Genomic DNA, 23,537 nt, shown 5'->3' with positions numbered 1-23,537 from the left:
CAAATATTCGTTATAAACTTTTATCTGAAAGTATTCATCAGAAACAGCTCAAAGACTTGAAAAGAAGATAAAAGAACACAATAACAAACCCAAAAAATCAGGATTCATACGCGGTTTTTCCTCAAAAAAACAAGAAATATAATTTCAGTAATTGACCTCCAATTTTTCTCTCTCTCTCACTCTCTCTATTTTGGAAACAAAAGAGAGAAGAAGTGTTTGTCTATGAGAGAAGTTGGATTAACCAATTTCCCCAGTTGACTCTTAAGAGCCTTCCTATCATCTCTCATTTGCTCTGCACGTTATACAAGTTTTCTTTATCGATTTTCCTACCTTTTAAAAAAATCAAAATAAACAAAATTTCATTTTAATATTAATCTTGATTCGGAAATCTTGAATGCTCTTGTTCTTCTTCCTCCTTCTGCAATATTTTAATCAAATCTATTATTATATTATTGTCATTCAACAATTTCTTGCGTCATCAAATATTAATTTTTGTTTTTCAATTGTCAAAACCAAGAAAGTTGACCTGGTACAATCATTATTTTATTTCTTATTGTTGTCTTTTTCTTCAATCTTGTATAAAACTTGTCATTACTCGACATTAGAAATGGCAATTGGGGCATGTTTTGGCGTGGCTCCTTTCTTTTCTCGCAGGAAGCATAGTACAATATTTGAGGTATTTTTTCTTTTTCTTTCTTTCTTTTCTTCATCCATTTTCTCTTAAAACTTCTTCTTGTCTGGATTTATTCTGATAATGATGAAGAATGTAAATTCTCGTACTTGTACACAAGTATCTAATATCATAAAATCCAAATTTGACATTCTAAATTTTGGTAATATTACCATGCAAAACCTCAAAGGTGGCGGCGATGTTGGACTCCTTTTTTTTCTTTCCTGGAAATCTAAGTACTTAAATCAATTGTATCATATGATCGAACAAATTAAGCAAATAAAACTACGTATAGCCATAAGGTGACATAAAACATGTTTGATTTGAGAACTGAGCTTTATAGCCCCAAATATATAGTAATATCTGATAAATCCTTAAAACACAACGTACTCAAGATGGCTCATCACAACTGAGTCTCTTCTTTTTTCTTTTTCTTTTTTTCGCTGAAGACTTTCGTCTTTTTTCCTTATAATATCTGATGTTCTCCGAACATGTTATAACCATATTGAAAAATAAACATGTTCTGTATTAATTTGTGCATGAAAATCCTATCTCAGAATGCTAAATCCTACATTTTCATGCAAAACCTGAAAGGTGGCCATGTTGAAATTGGAAGACGATTTATGAATTGTGTCATATGAGGAAACAGATTAAGGAGAGAAACCGACAACCATTATATAATTTTTGTTAAAGGAACACGAAAGCCCAAGGATAATGATATCCGAGGAAAACTCGAGAAGACAAGCCACCTAAAAGTTTTTCATCAATGGAAAAGAAAAAAGAAAAATGATCCTTCACCTTGATTTGGACATATTTACCATGTTTATGTCATAGAAGTGAATAATGATATGAGGGCAAAGAAACATGGAAAATTGTATTTTGGATATTAATTAGTATATCATTAACAGTAGCTAACAAACATTTGCAGGAAGAAGACATGAAAGAGACAAAGAAAAGACCTGTTCTTGAAAAAAATAAAACACCTGCTATCGCAATATCAAAAAGTTTTAAATCAAGCAAAGGTTCGACGGTGCGCAATTCATGTAGAGTAGCAGGAAACTTCATAATAATGACTGAGCTTAGGAACAAGATCCTCACCTTGAGAGACTTGCTTGACTTGTCTCCTTGCATTGGCTCTGCATCAGTAAATGAGGTATTCTTCTGTTACTTATCTTCAGAACTCAATCATAATAACATTCTTTGAAAGGTTTCAAACTTATATACACCGATAGAATTATGAACTTTTACATCATCACTATACTTTAACTGGTTATAGCATGTTAATGTGATGATGTAAAATTTTTACATTGTCAGTGTATAGAAGTTAAAACTCTGAAAGAAAAAGAGCAAAGCAGAATTTGGTAACTTCTGTCGTGAATTTTTTTCCGCAGCTGCTGATTTTGACGCTGAAAGATCTGCAACAATTGTATCCTTCAATCAATCCATCTATTTCTTTGTCAAAAATTGATGAAGCATCGATGCATCAGGTTATTATTTACTCAACTGTAATGAGCATTACAAATTCAACGTTTGCTATAGCGCATTCACAGTTCACTGTGCTGACCTAATTCATACATTTCTCAGGCACTGCAATGCTTTTTTGATACTATCATATCAATTGGGGAAATGTGGACAGGCAATGATGAGTGGATGGTAAAATGCAAGGAGGATTCAGTCAGTAAACTAGACAATTTAGAATACTATGGTATGTCATATGTTTATTGCAACACCAAATATCTATTTGGCACTCTTGAAAAAGACCCTAATATTTTCTCTCAATTACAACCAATTCAGGAGTTTTATTGCTCGAAGATATGATTAAGCTAGCGAGTGAAAGGATGTTCGATATGATGGATGAGGATGATGAGGATGACGATGACCAGATAAGAGATGAACGTCCATCATTCAACACATTTGGAAGGGTTCTTTCTGAATCTTACTCGAGCGCCAAATCCTCCCTCTCGAGCACTCCAGTCACCCCAACTTCAGTTCTCCCTGGGTTAATGAGCAATGCTTCAAAGAAGAATACAAAGGCATCATACTCTCCACCTCTTCTTCTGCCACTCAGGGTTCAAGCAATTGGCAAGCTGAATCCTATTGATGTAAAGCGCCTCTCTTTCCACATGTTCCCTCATGTAGCAGCTCAAGATTCAAATTTTGTGGTTCAGCTAACAAGCGCAGAAGCAAAGAAAGATTCTGAAGTGAAAGCCAAAGATGATCGTGAATTTGGGCAAGATAGTGAAATGACAGACATGCCGGATATTCTACTGACTAGTATGGATGATGAATCAGAAAATAAAGGAACATATAAAACTGGTGCTAAAAATACTCCAGTGTCAGGACATGTTACCTTGGATGTGCTTTTACCTCCTTCTTCGCTTCCTGAAACGCGAAGAGAACAAGGAGCAGAGCCACAATCACCGCTCACTTTATCGTTGAAGGTCATAGACTCAGAAAAAACAGCATCTCCTCTGCAGATTTCTTTGCACTCATCAGATGGGGATATATCAAGACCATCATCACCAATGGCCCAGTCACAACCCCCACCATTATCAACGAATCAGCCATCTACTTTTGCACCAGCAGCGCCACAACCACCACCTCCACCTCCACCGCCACCAGTACCCACTTCATCAGGGAATGCAGAAGGGTCACAGCCTGCACCACTGTTAAGACAGCTAAGTGGTGCTCCACTGCCTCCTCCTCCTCCTACCATGACATCAGCTAATGTAGCAATGCCACAACCGCCTATCAAAACGTTATCTGCAACCCCACCACCACCACCACCACCACCTACATTAGGAAATGGAGCGGCACCTCCCCCGCCCCCACCACCTCCCATGAAATTGGGAAATGTAGTATCAATTCCACCTCCACCCCCACCTCCCATAGGATCAAAGGTTATAGCACCTCCACCACCCCCACCTCCCATGGGATCAAAGGTCACGGCACCTGCACCCCCACCTCCACCAATGACTTCAAATGGAAGAATGCCAGCACCACCTCCACCCATGCCAATGGGAAAAGGAGCTGCACCTCCACCACCACCAGGGTTTGCAGGTGCCAGGAACCTAGGACCTAGGAAAGCAGCCACTAAATTGAAGAGATCATCCCAAATGGGAAATCTTTATCGGCTTCTCAAGGGTAAAGTTGAAGGATCTAGTTTAGATGGTAAAGCAAAGGGGAGAAAGGGAAAAGTTGGTGGTGCTGCACCCGCCGGAGGCAAACAGGGAATGGCTGATGCATTAGCAGAGATGACAAAGAGGTAATTAATCCCCCAACCGATCATTTTGGTAGAGGTGATACTTTCATAGATGTTAGATTTATGTATAAAAATTATATCATATATGTCTCAGGTCAGCATACCACCAACAAATTGAAGAGGATGTTAGAGTACATGCAAAAACAATCAAGGAGATGAAAACAGCCATTGCCTCTTTCCAAACATCAGATATGTCTGAGCTTATTAAGTTCCACAAAACTGTAGAATCCCACCTAGAGAAACTAACGGATGAATCTCAGGTTTCACATATAACTGTTGTATACATAATTCTCCATGATTCCCGCTTCAGGGTGTTGGCTTAAAGTAATCTTGATACAGGTGCTAGCAAGGTTTGAAGATTTTCCTACCAAGAAGTTGGAAGCATTAAGGATGGCAGCAGCACTTCATACCAAGTTAGATTCAATAGCCAAAACTCTACAGAATTGGCCAATAGTCCCACCTGTTGGTCAACTTCTTGAAAAAGCTGAGAGTTACTTCAACAAGGTAGAAACTAAGTTCGCAGTTGATAACTTGTCGATTTTTATATTTCCATTAGTAGCTCTAACAAATGGTTCTATCATCTAGATCAAAGGAGAAATGGACACACTGGAACGAACAAAAGATGAAGAATCCAAGAAATTTATAAGCCATAAAATCCACTTTGATTTTGGCATCCTTGTGCGTATCAAAGAATTGATGGTGGATGTTTCCTCAAACTGTATGGAACTGACTTTGAAGGTTAGCACAATGTAAAGCATGTAGCAAATGTAGTATAATTCTCATGAAATCACTCACTTTAGTATTTTAGTGAACATCTTTTGAAGTAACACTTAATGTTGAATCAGGAGAGAAGAGAAATAAAGCAAAAGGAAAATGAAGGAGCCGGACCGAAAATTGATGGTCATAAAAAAGGATCAGCTAAACTTCTTTGGAAGGCCTTCCAATTTGCATTCAGAGTCTATACTTTTGCTGGTGGCCAAGATGATCGTGCTGACATGTTGACAAGGGAATTGGCTCAAGAAATCGAGACAGATCCTAATCCAGAGGCATAAAGTATTAGCTCATTTCTTCAAAACAAAAAAAAAACCCAAAAAAAAAAGATCACTATAGGTGAAAATATAAAATGCATTGGTGCTCATATATAGACACTTTTGAGAGGTTTGAGCATTTAGCATAATGAAGCTTTCCCTGGCAGGTGTTTTGTAGATGCTTCTTGATCTGTGACTACATGCATATTCTAGGAGAGAATTGCTAGACATTATATCCTTCTTCGTTTAGAAGACGGAGAGAAGTGAGCTAAAATCTAGCTTTGCTCTACTACCTGCAATACATACAATATCTATTACACCTTTGTGACTGGTTTTGTAGCTTGTACATAACCCCGGATTTTCTTTACTTTCAGAATTAAAAGAGTATACATGTGAATGATTTCCTTGTTTATGCATTTTGTATGTTATTTTGTGTAGTCACACAGTTTGCCTTGTTTTTGCTTTTTGTATGTTTTTTGTACAGCCACACTATTTTCCAGGAGTTTTGTCATTTTGAGTCTTAGTATTTCTTTTCTTTTGGTCAAATAAAGTTAATTAACCACTGTTATCATACCATATAATCTGACTTGATCGCTAGGAAGAATTAGATAATGCATGGTAATAAGAAGCTTGCTTCATACTAACGTGTTTTTCATCTAACACACAATTTTCTGAAACACTGAAACAACGATGAGATCTTAAAATATTGCATTGCTTACTTTTAACATCCATATATACTGATATACATGGCGATATTACAATAAACAGTTGAATTAATTTTTGAAACAATACTATTTTGTAACAGTAGGTGTAGAGTAACTACCCTAAATCCCCCTCGTCCGTATATAGTACATACACAAGCAGATCAGTTGACTATTTTGCTAACATCAAATATATGAGATTAAAATAAGTTAGTATGTATGCTAATTAGAAATCGGAATTCAAGAATAACTACAGGAAAAAAAATCAAATAAGCTCTTTAAAGCAGAAAAACAAACACCTGGTGGGCTTCTTTTTGAAAATCACTCTCTTACGGCCACAATAAAAATAGCAAGGACCTCCTATTTAACCTATACCCATATTTTTAAAATTATTTAATATATAACTTAATTTTGATAACTTCAGACGCCTCTCTTATTCCTCGTGACCTATGCGCTCCTTTCCTCCTCTTCTTTTATGATGTTTTCAAAGAGGTTGTGCTTTTGAGATAAATAGCCCAAAAGATTTTGAGCCGACCGTTTTCGCTTGCATTCTATTTTTGTTGCTTCCATTGCCTAGTGTTTCTAGCCGTGCAAGGGGAGTTATCTAGAAATTCCCTTCAAATTTCCAGGTTATGTTATATATTGCTGGGCAAAAAGTTAAAATCTCAAAATATCATTGATGTGGAAACTTGTACTAAAAATTATCTGAAGTTTTGTACTATCTATCTGAAGTTCAAATATAACAAGCTGATTTTATCCTGAAGTTTGCACTACAAATTGAAGAACTTCATATTAATTTGTCTGAAATTTGCACTAAGAAGTGTAGTTTTCAAGATTATCTTTGTAAGTTAGGCCAAACTTCCGGTGAAAATATTTTGAAGTTTTGTTTTAATAAGGCCACACTCCACGAAAAAAATTCTCAAGTTCAAACTTCAAGCATACACAATTGAATTGAAGTTTGCCCTTGCTATAAACTGAAGTTTGTCTGATTACCTTTGCAAGTCAGGCCAAACTTAAGGCAAAAAAGTTTGAAATTCAAACTTTAGACATACATAATTGAGCTGAAATTTGCCAATGCATTATGAACTGAAGTTTGCGTGATTGCCTTTGCAAGTCAGGCTAAACTTCATGCAAAAATATCTGAAGTTTTGCTTTGATAAGGCTACATTTTAGGCAAAAAATTATGAAGTTCAAACTTGCATAAGTTTTTGCTACTTCAGACATAAATTTTTGCTATTTCATGCATGTATGTCTGAAGTTACCCGAAAAGTGAGTGCGCTTGCAATTTTTTTATGCAAAATAGATATAAGTTAAATGGTGATCCAAAAACTCGGTAGAGATAGAAAATGCCCCACAGCTACCTCCTTATTCCAGTTAACCAACTTTAGTCCATTGGACAAAATATGAAGGCTTAACCCAGCGCGATTCTCAAAGACTCAAGGCCCACGGCCTTCATTGTATTCATTTGTCGAGAGAAGTGCACAAATAGCCGTTTTTAGGATCCTTATTTAAATAATAGTAGTCAAAATTTATAAAGTTTTACAAGTTTAGCAGTCCCGGAATCAACTCTCGACATATGGGTCTAAAGTTGAAATCGTGGATCTGAAGTTTCCAAATTAGACCTCTGGTTCTAAAGTTGGACTCGGTCAAATCCTAACTGCATTCTCACGCATGAAGTCTAAGTGGACGTTTGGACATAAAAATTTAAAATTTTTTAAAAAGGTAAAAAAGAAATTTCAAGCGAAAATAGTATTTGAAAATTAGAGTTATATTTAGACATGAATATAATTTTGGGTTGTTTTTGAATTTTTGTGAGTTATCTGAGTGAAAATTTTGAAAAATTCCAAAATTCATATTCAAGTAAAAATTGAAAATTTTATGGCCAAACACTGATTTAGAACAAAAGTGATTTTTTTTTTGAAAAAAGTAAAAAACTTCTTATGTCCAAACGGGCTCTAAATGAAGTTCAAGTTCAGACTTGAGGCTTGAAGTTAGGTTTAGTAGAGTTGTAACAAATTGGATATTACACCCGAACCAACTGATTATATTAACTCACTAAATAGAATTACAATAACCAAATATCGATAGAATAGTAGAAAACAACACTAAAGAAAATAGAGAGAAGATGAGAAGAGAATTGCAACCTAAAGCTAAGAGAAAGGGGATGAGAGACAGATTCAACAAAGGAGATGAGAAGAACAGACTGAGCCGAGGCTTCAAAATAATTCGGATAATCCTTCTTTCTAACCTCGTAATACTTTTTATCTACTTGCTAACTAGGCCTGAATTCTAAATAATATAATCTCCAACGGTTTACGCGGCCCAATAATCTCAATTGACCTAGTCTCATTTATCTCTTCTAGTCTATAGGCTCTTATGGAGTCAACTTGGTTCACAACAATACTATTACCCTCAAAAAGAACCATGTCCTCAATGTTCAAGCAGTAAAATCTTGTTGGGCAATCTAGAGTATCATAAACACAGGGGTTACGATAGGCAAAAACGTTTAGGAACAATATCATAATTGGGTTGGTAACTTGGAGTTTAGACTTGGGTTCATCTTTATCGCTTAGCTTCATAAGAACAATAAATGTATTCCAGATAAAATGGCAAAGAAGTGTAATAATTTGAGATGTGTCCAAAAGAGCAAAGCACCTAATGGTGTCATCCAATGTAACAACTTGGCCGGTCATTTTGAATATTATAGCCCCCTTTTCCCATTTACTGCTTATTTTGTGTTCGATTATGATTATGTAACTTGTCGGAGAGGTCTTAGAATAAATTGGAACACTTAGTTCCAAGATTTAAAGCTTAATTTGAAATAATTGACCGGATGATGAAATGTATGAAACGACCTCGGAATAAAATTTTGATGGTTCCAATAGCTCCGTATGGTAATTTTGGACTTAGAAGTGTGATCGAAAAATTATTTGGAAGTCCGTAGTTAAATTAGGCTCTAAATGGCAAAAGTAAGAAATGGAAAGCTGGAAGTTTGACCGGGGAGTTGACCTTTTGATATATGGGCCGAAATTCGATGCTGGAAATTTGAATAGGTCCTTTATGTCATTTATGACTTGTGTGAAAAATTTGAGGTTAATCGGACTTGATTTGATAGGTTTCGGCATCGAATGTAGAGGTTGGAATTCGTTAGTTTTCGTTAAGCTTGAATTGGGATATGATTTGTGTTTTTAGCATTGTTTGATATGATTTGAAGTTTCGACTAAGTTCGTATGATATTTTGGGACTCGTTGGTATGTTTAGTTGAGGTCCCAAGGGCCTCGGGTCGATTTCGAGGGTTTCCGGATTTTCCTCATTTTGGACATTTTGAGCTCGAGTTTTGGCGATTCTTGAGAAGTGTTTTGATGATAGGCTATAATAACGTATTTTAGTTTCTTATTACCCTCTAATTTACTGCACTTTAATTGAGTTTGAACTTTAATCGCTAGTGTCTTGCACTAATTGTGTGTTTTATGCCTTGTAGGAGTGATTCCAAGCTATGTAGATGTTATGGAATAAATTCAAGTGATTTAGAGCTTTGAAGTCTGATTAAAAGCTCAAGGAATTAAGCCAGGATCGTGTTCGGGGGTCAATGGATGATAGTTAGAACAATCGAAGAATCGAGTAGGCATATTGCGCACTATCTAGCAAAATACACATAACTTTTTTCTCAGAATTCCATTTAGTCTCCACAATATATGGTTGGAAATATAACTCAAAGGGCTACAACTTTTATGTTTTACATTTTACCAAATTCCAAACAAAACAGGGTGAAAAGTGCACGTCAAGAGTGCAGACGCGCTTGTCATGCAGAATCAAAGTGGATATGCGCGGTCTGAGCGCGGCCGCGCACGTCCTGTCTGGAAAATGTGTCCTTTTTCGCATAAGAAAAGGTGTAATTATTTGGGCCCAATCCTACTTGGTATATATATATGGAAAAACGGTAGTTTGAGCAGGTTGGACAGATTTGAGACACAGATTCGACCTAAGGAGACATACACAATAGGAGCAAGGCGAGGAATTCTTCTACGAGTTTTTCCTTCCTCTTCCTATTTTTCATTGTTGGTTATGACTTTTAGTATTGTAATTTTACATACTATTATGAATAGCTAATTTGTTATCTAGGGTTTTGATGGAACCTTTTGTAGGATAAATTCTTGTTATGTTTTTATATAATTGAGTCGTAGTATTTTCTCTATTTGTTCAACTATATTATTCTTGTGGTTGATTGAAGAGCCCTGAATTAGCTGTGCCTGTTTAGTATGTATTACTCGGGAGAGAGTACATATTTAGGTAGTTGTTGAACGACATCATTTCCGACGTATGTGAGGAATCAATAACCAAGGGTTTAAAGGTGGGATTAGGAATAGCGAAACCTTGGGTGCGATCTAAGTGTGCTGTAATTAAAGCCAGCTAGCGTAACTCGGGAGAGTATGTCTAGTAAATTGTCGTAATTACTCGGGAGAGAATTATAATACGCAGAGCGCTCATGATTGGTAGAGAATACTTAGGCAAAATTATAGAAGACTTAGCGGGAAAGATTCCGACAATTGGGGAAATTATAACTCTAGACCTCCTTAATCTTTTCTCCAACCCGTAGTATCTTTAGTTGTTAATTTACTATTTTAATTTGTTAGTTAATTAGTTAAACACAAGAATCTTAATATCTATAAGTTAGGAATTGTTCAAGCTTGTCTTCTTAGCGATATTGAACAACTATAATTAAGCCTTAGTTCTCTGTGGGATTCGACTCCGGACTTGTAAACCGGATTATATTTGCAACGACCGCTTAGTCCTTTTTATAAGGCATAGTTGGGTGTGATCACCTTTCGAAGGGATTATTGAGATAAGTCACTTGTAATCATTGTTAGTCAATAATATTGAATTATCATCTAATATTCCGACTAAATTACGTGTTTTTGAGGTGCAAATTGGGAATTTAGGCATAGGGATTTGAAACTAAGATTTGAGGATTTGGAGGCCGAGTTGATTTTGGATTTTGGTAAAATTTATATGGTTGGACCCGTGGTTGAATGAGCGTTCATATTTTGTAACTTTTGTCGGGTTTCGAGACGTGGGGCCTGCTGACGATTTTTGAGTTGAATTTTGGATTTTTGTTGGAAAATTTAGTATTTTCATATAGAATTAATTCCTATAATTTTGTTGACTGTATCGAATTAATTATGACTAGATTCGAGGTGCTCGGAGGCCGATTCACGAGGCAAGGGCATTTTAGAATAAATAATTACACGGTTTGAGGTAAGTAACACTTCTAAACTTGATTTTGAGGGTATAGATCCCTGAATTACGTGTTATCTGAATTGCATGGAGGTGACACACATGCTAAGTGACGGGCATGTAAGTGTGCACCATAGAAATTGTGACTTAAATAAATTCTATGGAGTTGTATAATTAAAGAATTATGTCATTATCCGCATACCCTCGACATGTTAGAGGAAATTGAACTGAGACTCATGTTAGTGATCATGTTTAGGCTACGTGCTGATATTTTGGGATCCACAGGGTCGTGTTGCTGTTGAATTATTTGTTTGAATTGTAATTTTGTACTCAATCACATTCATCATTTGCATATCATATCTCAGTCTCCGCTGTCATTTATTGGTACATCATATTATCATGTTGGATTGATTTTCATGTCGTTAAGAGCCCAAGAGACAGGAGATTTTGAGTGATATTTATGGGATCGGGCTGCACGCCGCATCATGTTTTATTTATTTATGCCTAGATCTGGCTATTATAGCACTTGGGTTGAAGGATTCCCTCCGGAGTCTGCACCCCTCACAGTGAGCTCAGTTTCATTATATTGAGGGATGGATCTTCCCTGGACATGGATCATGTCCGAATCATTTATACCTGGGGATGGATCTTCCCCGTGGGATGGATTGTCCCTATACAATAATGGGTGATTGACTGTCAGTTGATGTATATATTTCTGGGATGGATCTTCCTTGGGCCAGATTGGCCATATACAATACTGATACCAGATCTTTCCCTGGCTAAATTGCCCCTATACAGTACTGATTGACTGATTGTCAGTTGATGTGTATATATACGGGATGGATCTTCCTTGGGTTGGATTGGCCATATATATTACTAAGTGATTGAGTATTTTGAGATTGTGAGTGCATGAGGTTTATTAGAGAGGTGCATCACATCAGCATGTACATTGGCATGTAGATATAGAGATGTCATATACCTCATATCATCCATAATTTATCTATTTTATTGGTACTGGGTTAACTGTTGAACTTGAAAGCATGCCTACATTTCTATATTGTTATTTCAATATTGGACTGTACCTGTGGATCTCGTCACTATTTTCAGCCCAAAGGTTAGTCTTGTTACTTATTAAGTATATGGGGTGGGTTGTACTCATACTATACTCTGCACTTCGTGTGCAGATCCAGGTATTTCCGGACACGGCGGTTGCTAGTTTTTAGAAGATAATATGTTGGAGACTATTGAGGTAGCTGCTTGACGTCCGCATACCTTGACTCTTTTTCCTTTTAGTTATTTGTACCGTTCTACATTTTCAGACAATGTTTGTACTAGTCAGACTATGTTATCATTTAGATACTCATGTACTCAGTGGCACCAGTTTTAAGAGTGTATTTTATATCAGTATGTGTGGTTTTTTTAATTAAATTTATATATTATGTTTTCAAACTTAAAAGAAATTGTGGCTTATTAGGGTTTTCGGCTTGCATAGTATTGAGATAGGCACTATCATGACATGCGAGTTTTGGGTCGTAAAAAGTTGGTATCAGAGTCTAGGTTACATAGGTCTAACGAGTCATGAGAAGGTTTAGTAGAGTCTTGTGGATCGGTATAGAGACGTCTGCACTTATCTTCGAGAGACTGCAGATCCCTAAGGAAAATTGCACTTTCTTATATTCTGATCGTGCGAACTTATTGATTCCGGAAACTAAATTTTTGTTATTCTATTCTCTCACAGATGGTAAGGACATGTATTACCAGATCGGACGGTCAACCACCAGTTCCACCAGTGAGGGCCACGAGAGTCCGAGGCCGTGGTAGAGTCCGAGGTGCAGCTAGTACCACATCTAGAGCAGTACCTATAGACCTGCCAGTTGCTCCAACAAAGGAGTAGTTTCCAAATATAGTTGAGACGGTGGGACCAACTCAGGCACCATCTATGCCTATTGTGATTCCAGGCCTTCAAGAGGCGTTGGCTCAGATATTGATAGTTTGCACTGGCCTTGATCAGGTGGTTTTGGCTCAGGACGCACCAGCCACTTCTCAAGCTGGGGGAGGTACTCATACCCCTGTCACCCGTACTCTAGAGCAGGTAGTGCAGGGATTTTAGATACCGGGGCCACTACTAGTCTAATCGGTTGTAGCTGCTCAAGCCCAGGTGGGTCCTATTATGAATGACGAGGAACAAAAGAAATTAGAAAGATTTGGGAGAATCCACCCTCCATCACTCAGTGGAATTAAGTTAGAAGATGCTCAAGATTTTTTGGACAGATGCCAGCGGATTCTTCGTACAACGGGTATTCTGGAGACTAGTGGGGTCTCATTTACTACCTTTCAGCTGACCGTGGCAGCCTTTAAATGGTGAGAGGCTTATGAGAGGAGCCGACCAGTTGGTGCAGCGCCACTTTAATGGCAGGAGTTCTCCATATTATTCCTGTAGAAGTTTGTGCTACAGACCTATAGAGAGGAATGCATGAAATTCGAGTATTTACGTCAGGAGGACTTGTTCGTGACTCAGTATGAGATGAGGCTTTTAGAAGGAATCTGACCCGATATCAGAAAGTCCACTCCCGGTCAAACTTCTCAAAAACCTTCAAATTTATAACTTTCGCCAAATGACCCCGAAATGACCTACGAATCTCTAAATTCACTTCTGGACGCACTCCCAATACCAGAATCACCATATAGAGCTATTTCCAAACTCGGAATCCCAAACGGACATCGATAACATTGAAATACACCTCAACCCAAATTTATGAAAATTTCCAAAATGCCAACTTCCACAATAGGCGCTGAAACGCTCCCGAGTCATCCAAAACCCGATCCGGACATACGCCCAAGTCCAAAATCATCATACGGACCTGCTGGAACCTTCAAATCCCGATTCCGAGGCCGTTTACTCAAAATCACACTTTAGTCAATTCTTCCAACTTAAAGCTTCCGAAATGAGAATTTTCTTTTCGAATCAACTCCGAACTTCTCGAAATTCAATTTCGACCACGCATGCAAGTCATAATACCTGAACTGAAGCTACTCAGGGCCTCAACCCGCTGAACGATGCACTAGAGCTCAAAACGACCGGTCGGATCGTTACATTTATGGTATTTGGCCAAAAGCGAAAAATATTTTTGAATAGTAAAAGCAATTTGTTGGTTATTAAGGAATTATACATTTATGTTTATTCATAGATGCAGAAGTAAAAAATAAATTTTCTAACATAAAATTATCCATATCAAAATTTATTTTTGTCAAACTATCTCTCATTAATTTAATTTATGTCTTTTAATGAAAAAATAACCTTTTTTGGCAAATTATACTACTAGGCATGTCTAGTAGTTATTTTATTAATAATAAGCGAAAAAGGAAACCACAACGGAAAAGTACAAATAAGGGAGCTAGCTACGGTAGTGTTGCCTCTATGCCTTGGCTATATAATCACTCCTCGGCGCCTCCATTGCCTTAAGATGGCAGCCTCATGTAGAGAATCATGGTGTAGCTTTCTCTTCTTCTTCTTCTTCTTTTTTTGTTTTTGTTTTTGTTTTGTTTCTACCATCTTCTTCTTCTTTTCCTTAAGAGGATTTTTAATCTGTATTGCATTATATATTTTAGGTATATTTAAATCACCATGTAAGAAAAGTAAGCGTATCAGATATCCAATACTATCGTTTACTGATGTTTAGCTATAATTATATATTTTTAGTGCATTATTTACCTTATATTTCGGGACTTTAATGCTAAACTATATTAAATTTGTACTTAATTGAGTTTATTTTATGTGTAGGTGTATTGGAGATAAATTTTGAACAAAATGATAAATTTGGAGTACGTGGTAAATTAATCTTAAATAGTGTCTTTATGATGGAGGACCAAAATTATTTCAATATGGAAAAGGAACAGTGCAAAGGAGTTGGTTTGGGACAGAAGAAAAACGTGACTTTCAAAGTTAGGCAACAAAGCAAATTCTTGCGGTTTACCTCGTGGCGCCTGGTGTACTGCGAGGTGAGGCACGCGTTTTGCCTCGCGTCACGAGGCCTGTAGCGAGCATGTCTCGGATTTTGAGAGCCTATTTTGTCTTCTGTTTGATTTTGGACTTGGTTATTTTGTCTAGGTCTCATTTTTACATATATAAATACTAGTTATTAAACACCATTTAAATCGGGAATTCGACCTAAGGAGGCAAAAACACACTAGAAGAAAGACGGAGATTTCTTCTACGAGTTTTTCACTTACTTCTTTCTATTCCTTCTTCCTTCTTTTATTGTTACATCACGCAGTTGCAATAGTGAAGCACTAGGTGTATGTTTCTATTGAACCTTGAAGATGTAATGACCCGACTTGTCGTTATTAATGCTTCGTTTAGCAACTTAAGGTCTCGAGCAGCTTCATAATATGTATTATGACCTGCGTGTGTGGTCGAGTTTGATTTTCGGAAGATTCAGAATCTAATTTGAAAGAACAATTCTCATTTTGAAGCTTAAATAGAAAAAGTTCACCAGTGAGTTGAAGTTTGAGCAACGACCCCGAAATGGAATTTTGATGACCTCAATAGCTTTGTATGGTGATTTCGGACTTAGGCGTGTGTCCGAATTTGGATTGGGAAGTCCGTAGGGCAATTCGACGCATTTTCGCGAAAGTTGGAAATAGATTTTTTTTGGAAAATTTGACCGAACGTTGAATTTTTGATAACGAGGTCAGATTTCGATTCCGGAAATTGGAACAGTTCCATTACATCATTTATGACTCGTGTGCAAAATTTGAAGTTTTTTCGGATTGATTTGATACGTTTTGGCACAAAATATAGAAGTTGAAGGATTTGAAAACTCATAATTCGATTCGATGCGCAATTCGTAATTTCGACGTTGTTTGACGTGGTTTGAACCTCGAATAGGTTTGTATTGTAATTTAAGACTGTGTTGGTATATATGGTTAAGGACCCGAGGGCCTCGAGTGAATTCCGGATGACTAATGGATCGATTTTGGAATTTTTGAAGCTGCTAAAATTCTGCTGTTTCTGGGCAGCAACTGATACCTTCGCTTCTGCGGCAATTTCATCGCAGAAGCGACCTCGCAATCGCAGGTGCAATATCTTGGAGACGCAGAAGCGGATTGAGGCATTAGATTTTTCTCAATCAAGACTTGAAGTCAATGACGTGAAGGTCTTTTCTGATTTTAACATTCTTATAAATGGTTTGATCATAGATAGTTTTAACAGAAGACCTGCGATGTCTTGAAGACGCAGAAGCGAACTGGACGGAAACATTTAAGGACCAAAAATATAAGTCATTTCGCCATTTTCGATTGGGATTTTGGAGCTCCATTTTGGGGCAATTTTGGAGGATTTCTTTACAACTTTGACTTGGGTAAGTGTGCTATATCCAAAAGTGATTATATTTCATAAATCCACAGTTATATTCATCATTTATTTCAGATTTAAATGAAATAAATTAAGGTTTTTGCAAAACTTTTTCAAGAACGAAAATTTGAGATTTGGAGGTCGAGTTGTTATCGGAATTTGATACAATTGGTATGGTTGAATTCGTATCGGAATGGGTGTCCTGATTTCATGAAAAATTATGTGGGTTCCGAGAGGCGGGCCCCGCGTTGACTTTTGTTGACTTTTTAATGTGAAATTTTAAGTCGACGTTTTATTATCCAGAATTGTTCCCGATGAATTTTAATGAAGTTATATAATTATATTGGATAGGTCCGAGCTGTCCGGAGATAAATTCGAGCAAGAAGGCTATTTTGGAATATCAGCCTAACTCCGTAAAGGTAAGTATCTTGCCTAACCTTGAGTGGGGAAATTACCCTTTAGGCATTGAGTTGTATGTACCATTTGTGTAATGTGAAAGCTGTGTACGCGAGGTGACGAGTACGTACTTGTTTTATATGTATATCGGTTAAAATTCGTAGACACCCTTAAGTATTAAACTGAAAATTGTTGGTACTTATTAAATCCTTTATTGTCATGCCTCATTCTTTGTTTGCCTAGTTTGTAATTTATATGGTAATTTGGTGTGATTGCCACTTGGATTCTTATGTGAATTTCGTGTATTTGTTGATTTGTTATTTTTTGGAAATAATCACATTATGGATTTTCCATCTGCAAATAATTAAGTAAATAAGTTTAAATTGAGGCTTCAATATATTTATTCTTCCGTCTTTGCTTCTGCATTTTTACATTGGGACTACGACGCGTTTACTCGGGAGATCCCATATTTACTTTGGGACTACGAGACGGTACTTCGGGAGATCCCTCTGTACTGCATATTTATTTTAGGACTACGAGGCGGTATCTCGGGAGATCCCCCTGTCTTGTATATTTACTTTGGGACTATGAGGCGGTACCTCGGGAGATCCCCCTATTGAGCATTTACATTGGGTTTACGAGGCAATACCTCGGGAGCGCCCCAATTGTTTACCTCTATTTGTTGTGCTGTTACTTATATGTGAAGTACCCGTTGTTCACTCCTCAATCATTTCATTAAATTATTATGTCTTCTGTCTTGTGAATTGCGCATACGGTTGGCGGGCACATCATGAGAGTTGTCCCAGACTTGGGAGAGGCGAATTTCATCAAGACACTCAGGATACATGCTTTATTCCAGTTAATACTCCACGTGCACAACCAGTTAGGGGTGGAGGACATGTGGGTAGAGGGCGCCTAAGAGGGGGAGGCCCGACCCGTTGATATACTTGCTATAAATTAGCTGAGGTCAATACACTAGATGGTGTCGTTACAGGTATGATTTAATTTATAATAGAGGAACACTATTCTTATTTTAATTCGATTCCGATTATCCAGGTGAAAACTCCTTTCATGCTACCTATATGGTGAGTTGTCAATTTGTACTCCACTCCCGTATTTATCCCTGTTTGGATATTTGATGGTGTTAGCCTGCAGCTATCATTTCATTTTGTACATTATTGTGGGCTATGAGTCGAAAAGTGATTTTTTATTACTCAGTACGGTGGATTTTCATGTAATTTCGGGATAATTGATTACAGTTTTATGAATTATATGCCCTACATGTATGGTCATTTTGTGTTGTGAAACTTTTTCACGGAATTTATTAAAAAAAAAAGAAGAAAGAAGGGAATGGAAAATTTCAGTTAGAATAATGTGCAAAATACTTGTGATTTGGAGTTGAGGACGAGATCCTCGCATTTTTATATGATGTGAAATGTTTAAACTGGGCTATAAGCCGCAGTAGAAGTTATATAAGGACGAGGTCCTTGTGGTGGATTTTTTTTATGAGTTTAAATTCTCCCTTTGTAAACTTTAAATTGTACTATAGTATTAATAGGGAGTCATGCCTATTAAGCTTCTTTGATAATTCTTTTATGTGTTTCTGTGCATATTTAGCCATATTCGTGCTATAAATATTGAGTTTTAGCCTACGAGGTGAGTGCCTAGGTGGCATTAAATGCGACTCGTTAATCCGAATAAATAATTATGAGGTCTTCATGCCTTGCGTGTTGCTGTTAGTGTTGTAAAATTTTAAAACGAGATTTTGGTTAATATGAGATTAATTGAGGATGCTGGAATTAATTATGAACGACTATTATGATCAGAGATATGGTTATGGGAATACGTATAATGTGTGTGCGGGCACGAAATTGCTACAGTCGCTTGAGACTAACACACTGTGTTAATATGAAAAATCAGGCATTTGAAATTGATTGGAGTGTAAGGAATTGGCTTTAAAGCTTATAAGTGTGGATAAAAAAAAATGATCTCCACTGAGATGGTGTTGTCGTACCCCTGTTAAATTTACGATGACGTAGAATCACCCGTGAGTATGTGTGAAATAATGCACTCAGTAATTTAATGTCATCAGAATAATTCTTGGCACGTTAGAAGATGAACGTATGTTTAAAAGGGGGAGAATGTAACGACATGACTTGTCGTTTTAAGAATTAATGCTCCGTTCAACTATTTAAGGTCTCGAGCACCTTCATAATATGTATTATGACCCGCGTGTGTGGTCGAATTTGATTTTTGGAAGATTCGGATTCTAATTTGAAAGAACAATTCTCATTTTGAAGCTTAAATGGAAAAAGTTAACCAGAGAGTTGAATTTTGAGCAAACGACCGTGGAATGGAATTTTGATGACGTCAATAGCTTCGTATAGTGATTTCGGTCTTAGGCGTGTGTCCGAATTTGGATTGGGAAGTCCGCAGGGCAATTCGACGCATTTTGGCAAAAGTTGGAAATACAAGATTTTTTTGGAAAATTCGACCGAAGGTTGAATTTTTGATAACGAGGTCGGATTTCGATTCCGGAAATTGGAACAGCTCCATTACATCATTTATGACTCGCGTGCAAAATTTGAAGTTATTCTGGATTGATTTGATACGTTTCGGCGCAAAATATAAAAATTGAAGGATTTGAAAACTAATAATTCGATTCGATGCACAACTCGTAGATTCGGCGTTGTTTAACGTGGTTTGAAGCCTCGAATAGGTTCGTATGATAGTTTAAGACGTGTTGGAATATTTGGTTAAGGACCCGAGGGCCTCGGGTGGATTCCGGATGGCTAACAGATCCATTTTGGAATTTTTGAAGCTGCTGAAATTCTGCTGTTTCTGGGCAGCAACTGATACCTTCGCTTCTGCGGAAATTTCATTGCAGAAGCGACCTTGCAGAAGCGAGGATTTCGTCGCAGAAGCGACCTGGGCAGAGCTGGGGTCGCAGATGCGGACAGTCTTGCGCACCAACGCAAAAGCAGGTGCGATATCTTTGAAGACGCAGAAGCGGATTGAGGCATTAGATTTTTCTGCATCTAAGACTTGAAGTCAATGACGTGAAGGTCTTTTCTGATTTTAACATTCTTATAAATGGTTTGATCATATATGGTTTTAACAGAAGGCCTGCGATGTCTTGAAGACGCAGAAGCGAACTGGACAGAAACATTTAAGGACCAAAAATATAAGTCATTTCGCCATTTTCGATTGGGATTTTGGAGCTCCGTTTTGGGGCAATTTTGGAGGATTTCTTCACAACTTTGACTTGGGTAAGTGTGCTATATCCAAAAGTGATTATATTTCATAAATCCACGGTTATATTCATCATTTATTTCAGATTTAAATGGAAGAAATTAAGGTTTTTGCAAAACTTTTTCAAGAACGAAAATTTAAGATTTGGAGGTCGAGTTGTTATCGGAATTTGATACAATTGGTATGGTTGAATTTGTATCGGAATGGGTGTCCGGATTTCATGAAAATTATGTGGGTTCCGAGAGGCGGGCCCCACATTGACTTTTGTTGACTTTTTAATGTAAAATTCTAAGTCGACGTTTTATTATCCGGAATTGTTCCCGATGAATTTTAATGAAGTTATATATTTAAATTAAATAGGTTTGAGATGTCCGGAGATGAATTCGAGCAAGAAGGTTATTTTGGAATATCAGCCTAACTCCGTAAAGGTAAGTATTTCTCCTAACCTTGAGTGAGAAAATTACCCCTTAGGGATTGAGTTGTATGTGCCATTTGTGTAATGTGAAAGCCGTGTACGCGAGGTGACGAGTACGTACTTGGTTTATATGTATAAATTATGTCGGTTAAAATTCTCAGACACCCTTAAGTATTAAACTGGAAATTATTGGTACTTATTAAATCCTTTATTGTCATGCCTTATTCGTTGTTTGTCTAGTTTGTAATTTATATGGTAATTTGGTGTGATTGTCACTTGGATTTTTATGTGAATTTCGTGTGTTTGTTGATTTGATATTTCTTGGAAATAATCACATTATGGATTTTTCATCTACAAATAATTAAGTAAATAAGTTTAAATTGAGGCTTCAATATATTTATGAAGATTTGGAATTAAGAAGAGGTTGTTCTTGCTAAGTTATTCTCCCGTCTTTGCTTCTGCATATTTACTTTAGGACTACGGGGCGTTTACTCGGGAGATCCCCCTGTACTGCATATTTACTTTGGGATTACGAGGTGGTACCTCGAGATATCGCTATGTACTGCATATTTACTTTGGGACTACGAGACGGTACCTCGGGAGATCCCCCTGTTGAGCATTTACATTTGGGCTTACGAGGCGATACCTCGTGAGGGCCCCAGTTGTTTACCTCTATTTGTTGTGCTGTTACTTATCTGTGAAGTACCCGTCGTTCACTCCTCCATCATTTCAATAAATTATTATGTCTTCTGTCTTGTGAATTGCGCTTACGATCGGGATAGAAATATGGGTACGAGGTGCCGTGAGATATGAAAGTGGGCTGAGTCCCGGGATTTTTGGGATTAGAAAGTGAGGTGTCAATCGATGATTTTACTTGAAAGAATTATATTTGAAAGGTTTTATTTGAAAGAATTATATTTGAAAGATTTTATTTAAAATAATTATATTCGAAAGGTTTTTATTTGAAAGAATCATATTCGAAAGGAAAGATTTTTATTTAAAAGAATTATATTCGAAAGACTTTTATTTGAAGGAATTTTATTCGAAAGGAAAGGTTTTACACGAAAAAATTATATTCAAAAGGTTTTATTTTAAAGAATTATATTCGAAAGGTTTTTATTTGAAAGAATTATATTCGAAAGGAAAGGTTTTTATTTGAAAGAATTATATCCGAAAGGTTTTATTTAAAAGAATTATATACGAAAGATATTTATTTGAAAGAGTCATATTAGGAGATATATATTTGAAAGATTTAAATTCGTAAGATATTTATTTGGAGGAAGTATACTCGAGATATATTTAATTGTTAGGATTACATTCTAAAGATTTTTATTTGGAAAAACTTATAGAGAAAGGATGTATATTTTGAAGGACTTGATTATTTGGTTGTACTTGTCTTTATTATTCGTGTGAGCAATATTTACGGTGTTCTTGATGCCTTCTATTTATGTCACTAGTTGATTATTGTTACTATCACTGCTATTTGTTTCTATTATATTTTGTATGATATGTTGCACAGGTTATTAGACTAGTGAGTGTCTTGATTGAAACTTATTACTACTCCACTGAGGTTAGTTTTGATACTTACTGGATACTGACTGTGGTGTGCTCATACTACACTTCTGCACATTTTATATAGAGCCAAGTATTGGAGATTTCGGACTCGGACAGAGTTAGAGTGTGATCACAAGGACTGAAGGTAGAGATGCTTGGTTGTCGCAGTCCCTTGGAGTCTTTTCATTTTTATTGTACTGTTAATTTCTTATTCGAACGGTATTATATATTCGGTCCTCGAGATCATTCCATGTATTCAATTAGAGTTCGTGACTCGGAATTACTAGTCTTGGGAGGTTGTTATATTTGTTTCCACTTTTGGTTTCGACACTTGTATTATAATTATATGTCAAAAAAGAAGAAGCTTGATTTGTTATTACAATGGGCTTACATAATCTTAGAGACTAAGTGTCATTATAATGTTTGTGGTGGGATTTTGGGTCGTGATCGAAGATTAGACGAGACGAAGGGAAACCAAAACCTCCTCAAAAAATAAAAGCACTTACAATCTAAAACGAATCTTTAAACTTCTTAAAATTCTTAACCAGAACACACACACATCGTAATTTTAGAGAATCTCTGCCCATCACTCTCCCGTACCCGAGCTTCCTTTTCAGTCGCCCTCTACATCATTATTTTTTCATAGATATCTAATTTATCTTGCTATTTATTATTTTTTGATCTTTATTGATTTATATACTTATCATCACCCCGTCGCTAGCTCCTACCAATGTTTACTTACAACCAAGCAAAAAAAAGGGTTCTAAATAAGAAGCCCTTTGATTAAACGAGACTTTCCCGATAGAAAGATTTGCATGAACAGAGATACCAATTCCGTATATCCGGTTAAACAAGCCCTGCCCGCCAGCTTCCATCCATACAAAAAAAGTATATATATATATATAAAATTTAACATGAAAATTATATTTTTTTGGCTAAAAGAAAATATATTAAAAATATTAATCAAATATGTTTTTTTGCTAATAATCAAACATGTGTTTAGGAACGAGTGCAGTGAGTTTTGAGTAATTATATGATGACCCAAAAGGTCATCACTTGTTTTAAAAGTAAATTCTGCATTTCGAGGCCTCAAAAACCTCTTTCAGCATCACCTCGATTTGCGTGCGCAGTCTGAGCGCATTAGCCGGAAAGCTATTATGTGAAAATATGTGAAAAATGATGAATTTTGACTTTAAAATGGATTTAAGTTGACTTCGGTCAATATTTTGGGTAAACGAACCCGGACCCGTGATTTGACGGTCCCGGAGGGTCCGTAGAAAAATATGGAACTTGGGCGTATGCCCGAAATCGAATTCCGAGGTCCCAAGCCCGAGAAATAAATTTTTAAGGAAAATTATTTTCTAGAATTATTTATGAGTTTCGAAAATGAAATGTGTTTAAAACTTGATTATATAGGGCCCGTATTTTGGTTCTGGCGCCAGGTACAGGTCTTATATGTGATTTAAGATAAGTCTATGAATTTTGGTAATAAACGGACTTGAAATGATGTGAATCGGATCGTTTTTGAGAAAATTGGAAAATTTGAAGTTCTTAAGAAATTTCATGATTTTGATGCTAAATTCATAGTTATTGATGTTATTTTAGTGATTTGAATACACGATGAGTCCGTATGATATTTTTAGGTTGGTGTACATATTTGGTTTGGAGTCC

At 36.6% G+C, this 23,537-nt stretch overlaps 1 protein-coding gene across 1 annotated transcript; it reads left to right on the top strand.

Annotated features, from left to right (window-relative positions):
• Window positions 1–59: 59 nt before the first annotated feature.
• Window positions 60–5,370, top strand: LOC107763965 (uncharacterized). Its single transcript, XM_016582475.2, has 9 exons — window positions 60–676; window positions 1,599–1,823; window positions 2,062–2,157; window positions 2,255–2,375; window positions 2,465–3,935; window positions 4,027–4,192; window positions 4,272–4,436; window positions 4,518–4,670; window positions 4,778–5,370. Exons 1-9 carry the CDS (start codon window positions 395–397, stop codon window positions 4,982–4,984), a joined length of 2,886 nt encoding a protein of 961 aa, XP_016437961.2. The 5' UTR covers window positions 60–394; the 3' UTR covers window positions 4,985–5,370.
• Window positions 5,371–23,537: the final 18,167 nt, after the last annotated feature.

Source organism: Nicotiana tabacum, chromosome 3 (genome assembly GCF_000715075.1).
Source record: "Nicotiana tabacum cultivar K326 chromosome 3, ASM71507v2, whole genome shotgun sequence".
NCBI classification, from domain to species: Eukaryota; Viridiplantae; Streptophyta; class Magnoliopsida; order Solanales; family Solanaceae; genus Nicotiana; species Nicotiana tabacum.
The sequence above is the reverse complement of the archived record's forward strand: the minus strand, read 5'-3'. Positions and strand labels throughout refer to the sequence as shown.

Coding starts and splice junctions, on each gene's coding strand:
- LOC107763965 (XM_016582475.2), top strand. CDS start 395: ATGCTCTTGTTCTTCTTCCTCCTTCTGCAATATTTTAATCAAATCTAT. Junction 677..1,598: donor AGCATAGTACAATATTTGAG/GTATTTTTTCTT, acceptor AAACATTTGCAG/GAAGAAGACATGAAAGAGAC. Junction 3,936..4,026: donor TTAGCAGAGATGACAAAGAG/GTAATTAATCCC, acceptor TATATGTCTCAG/GTCAGCATACCACCAACAAA.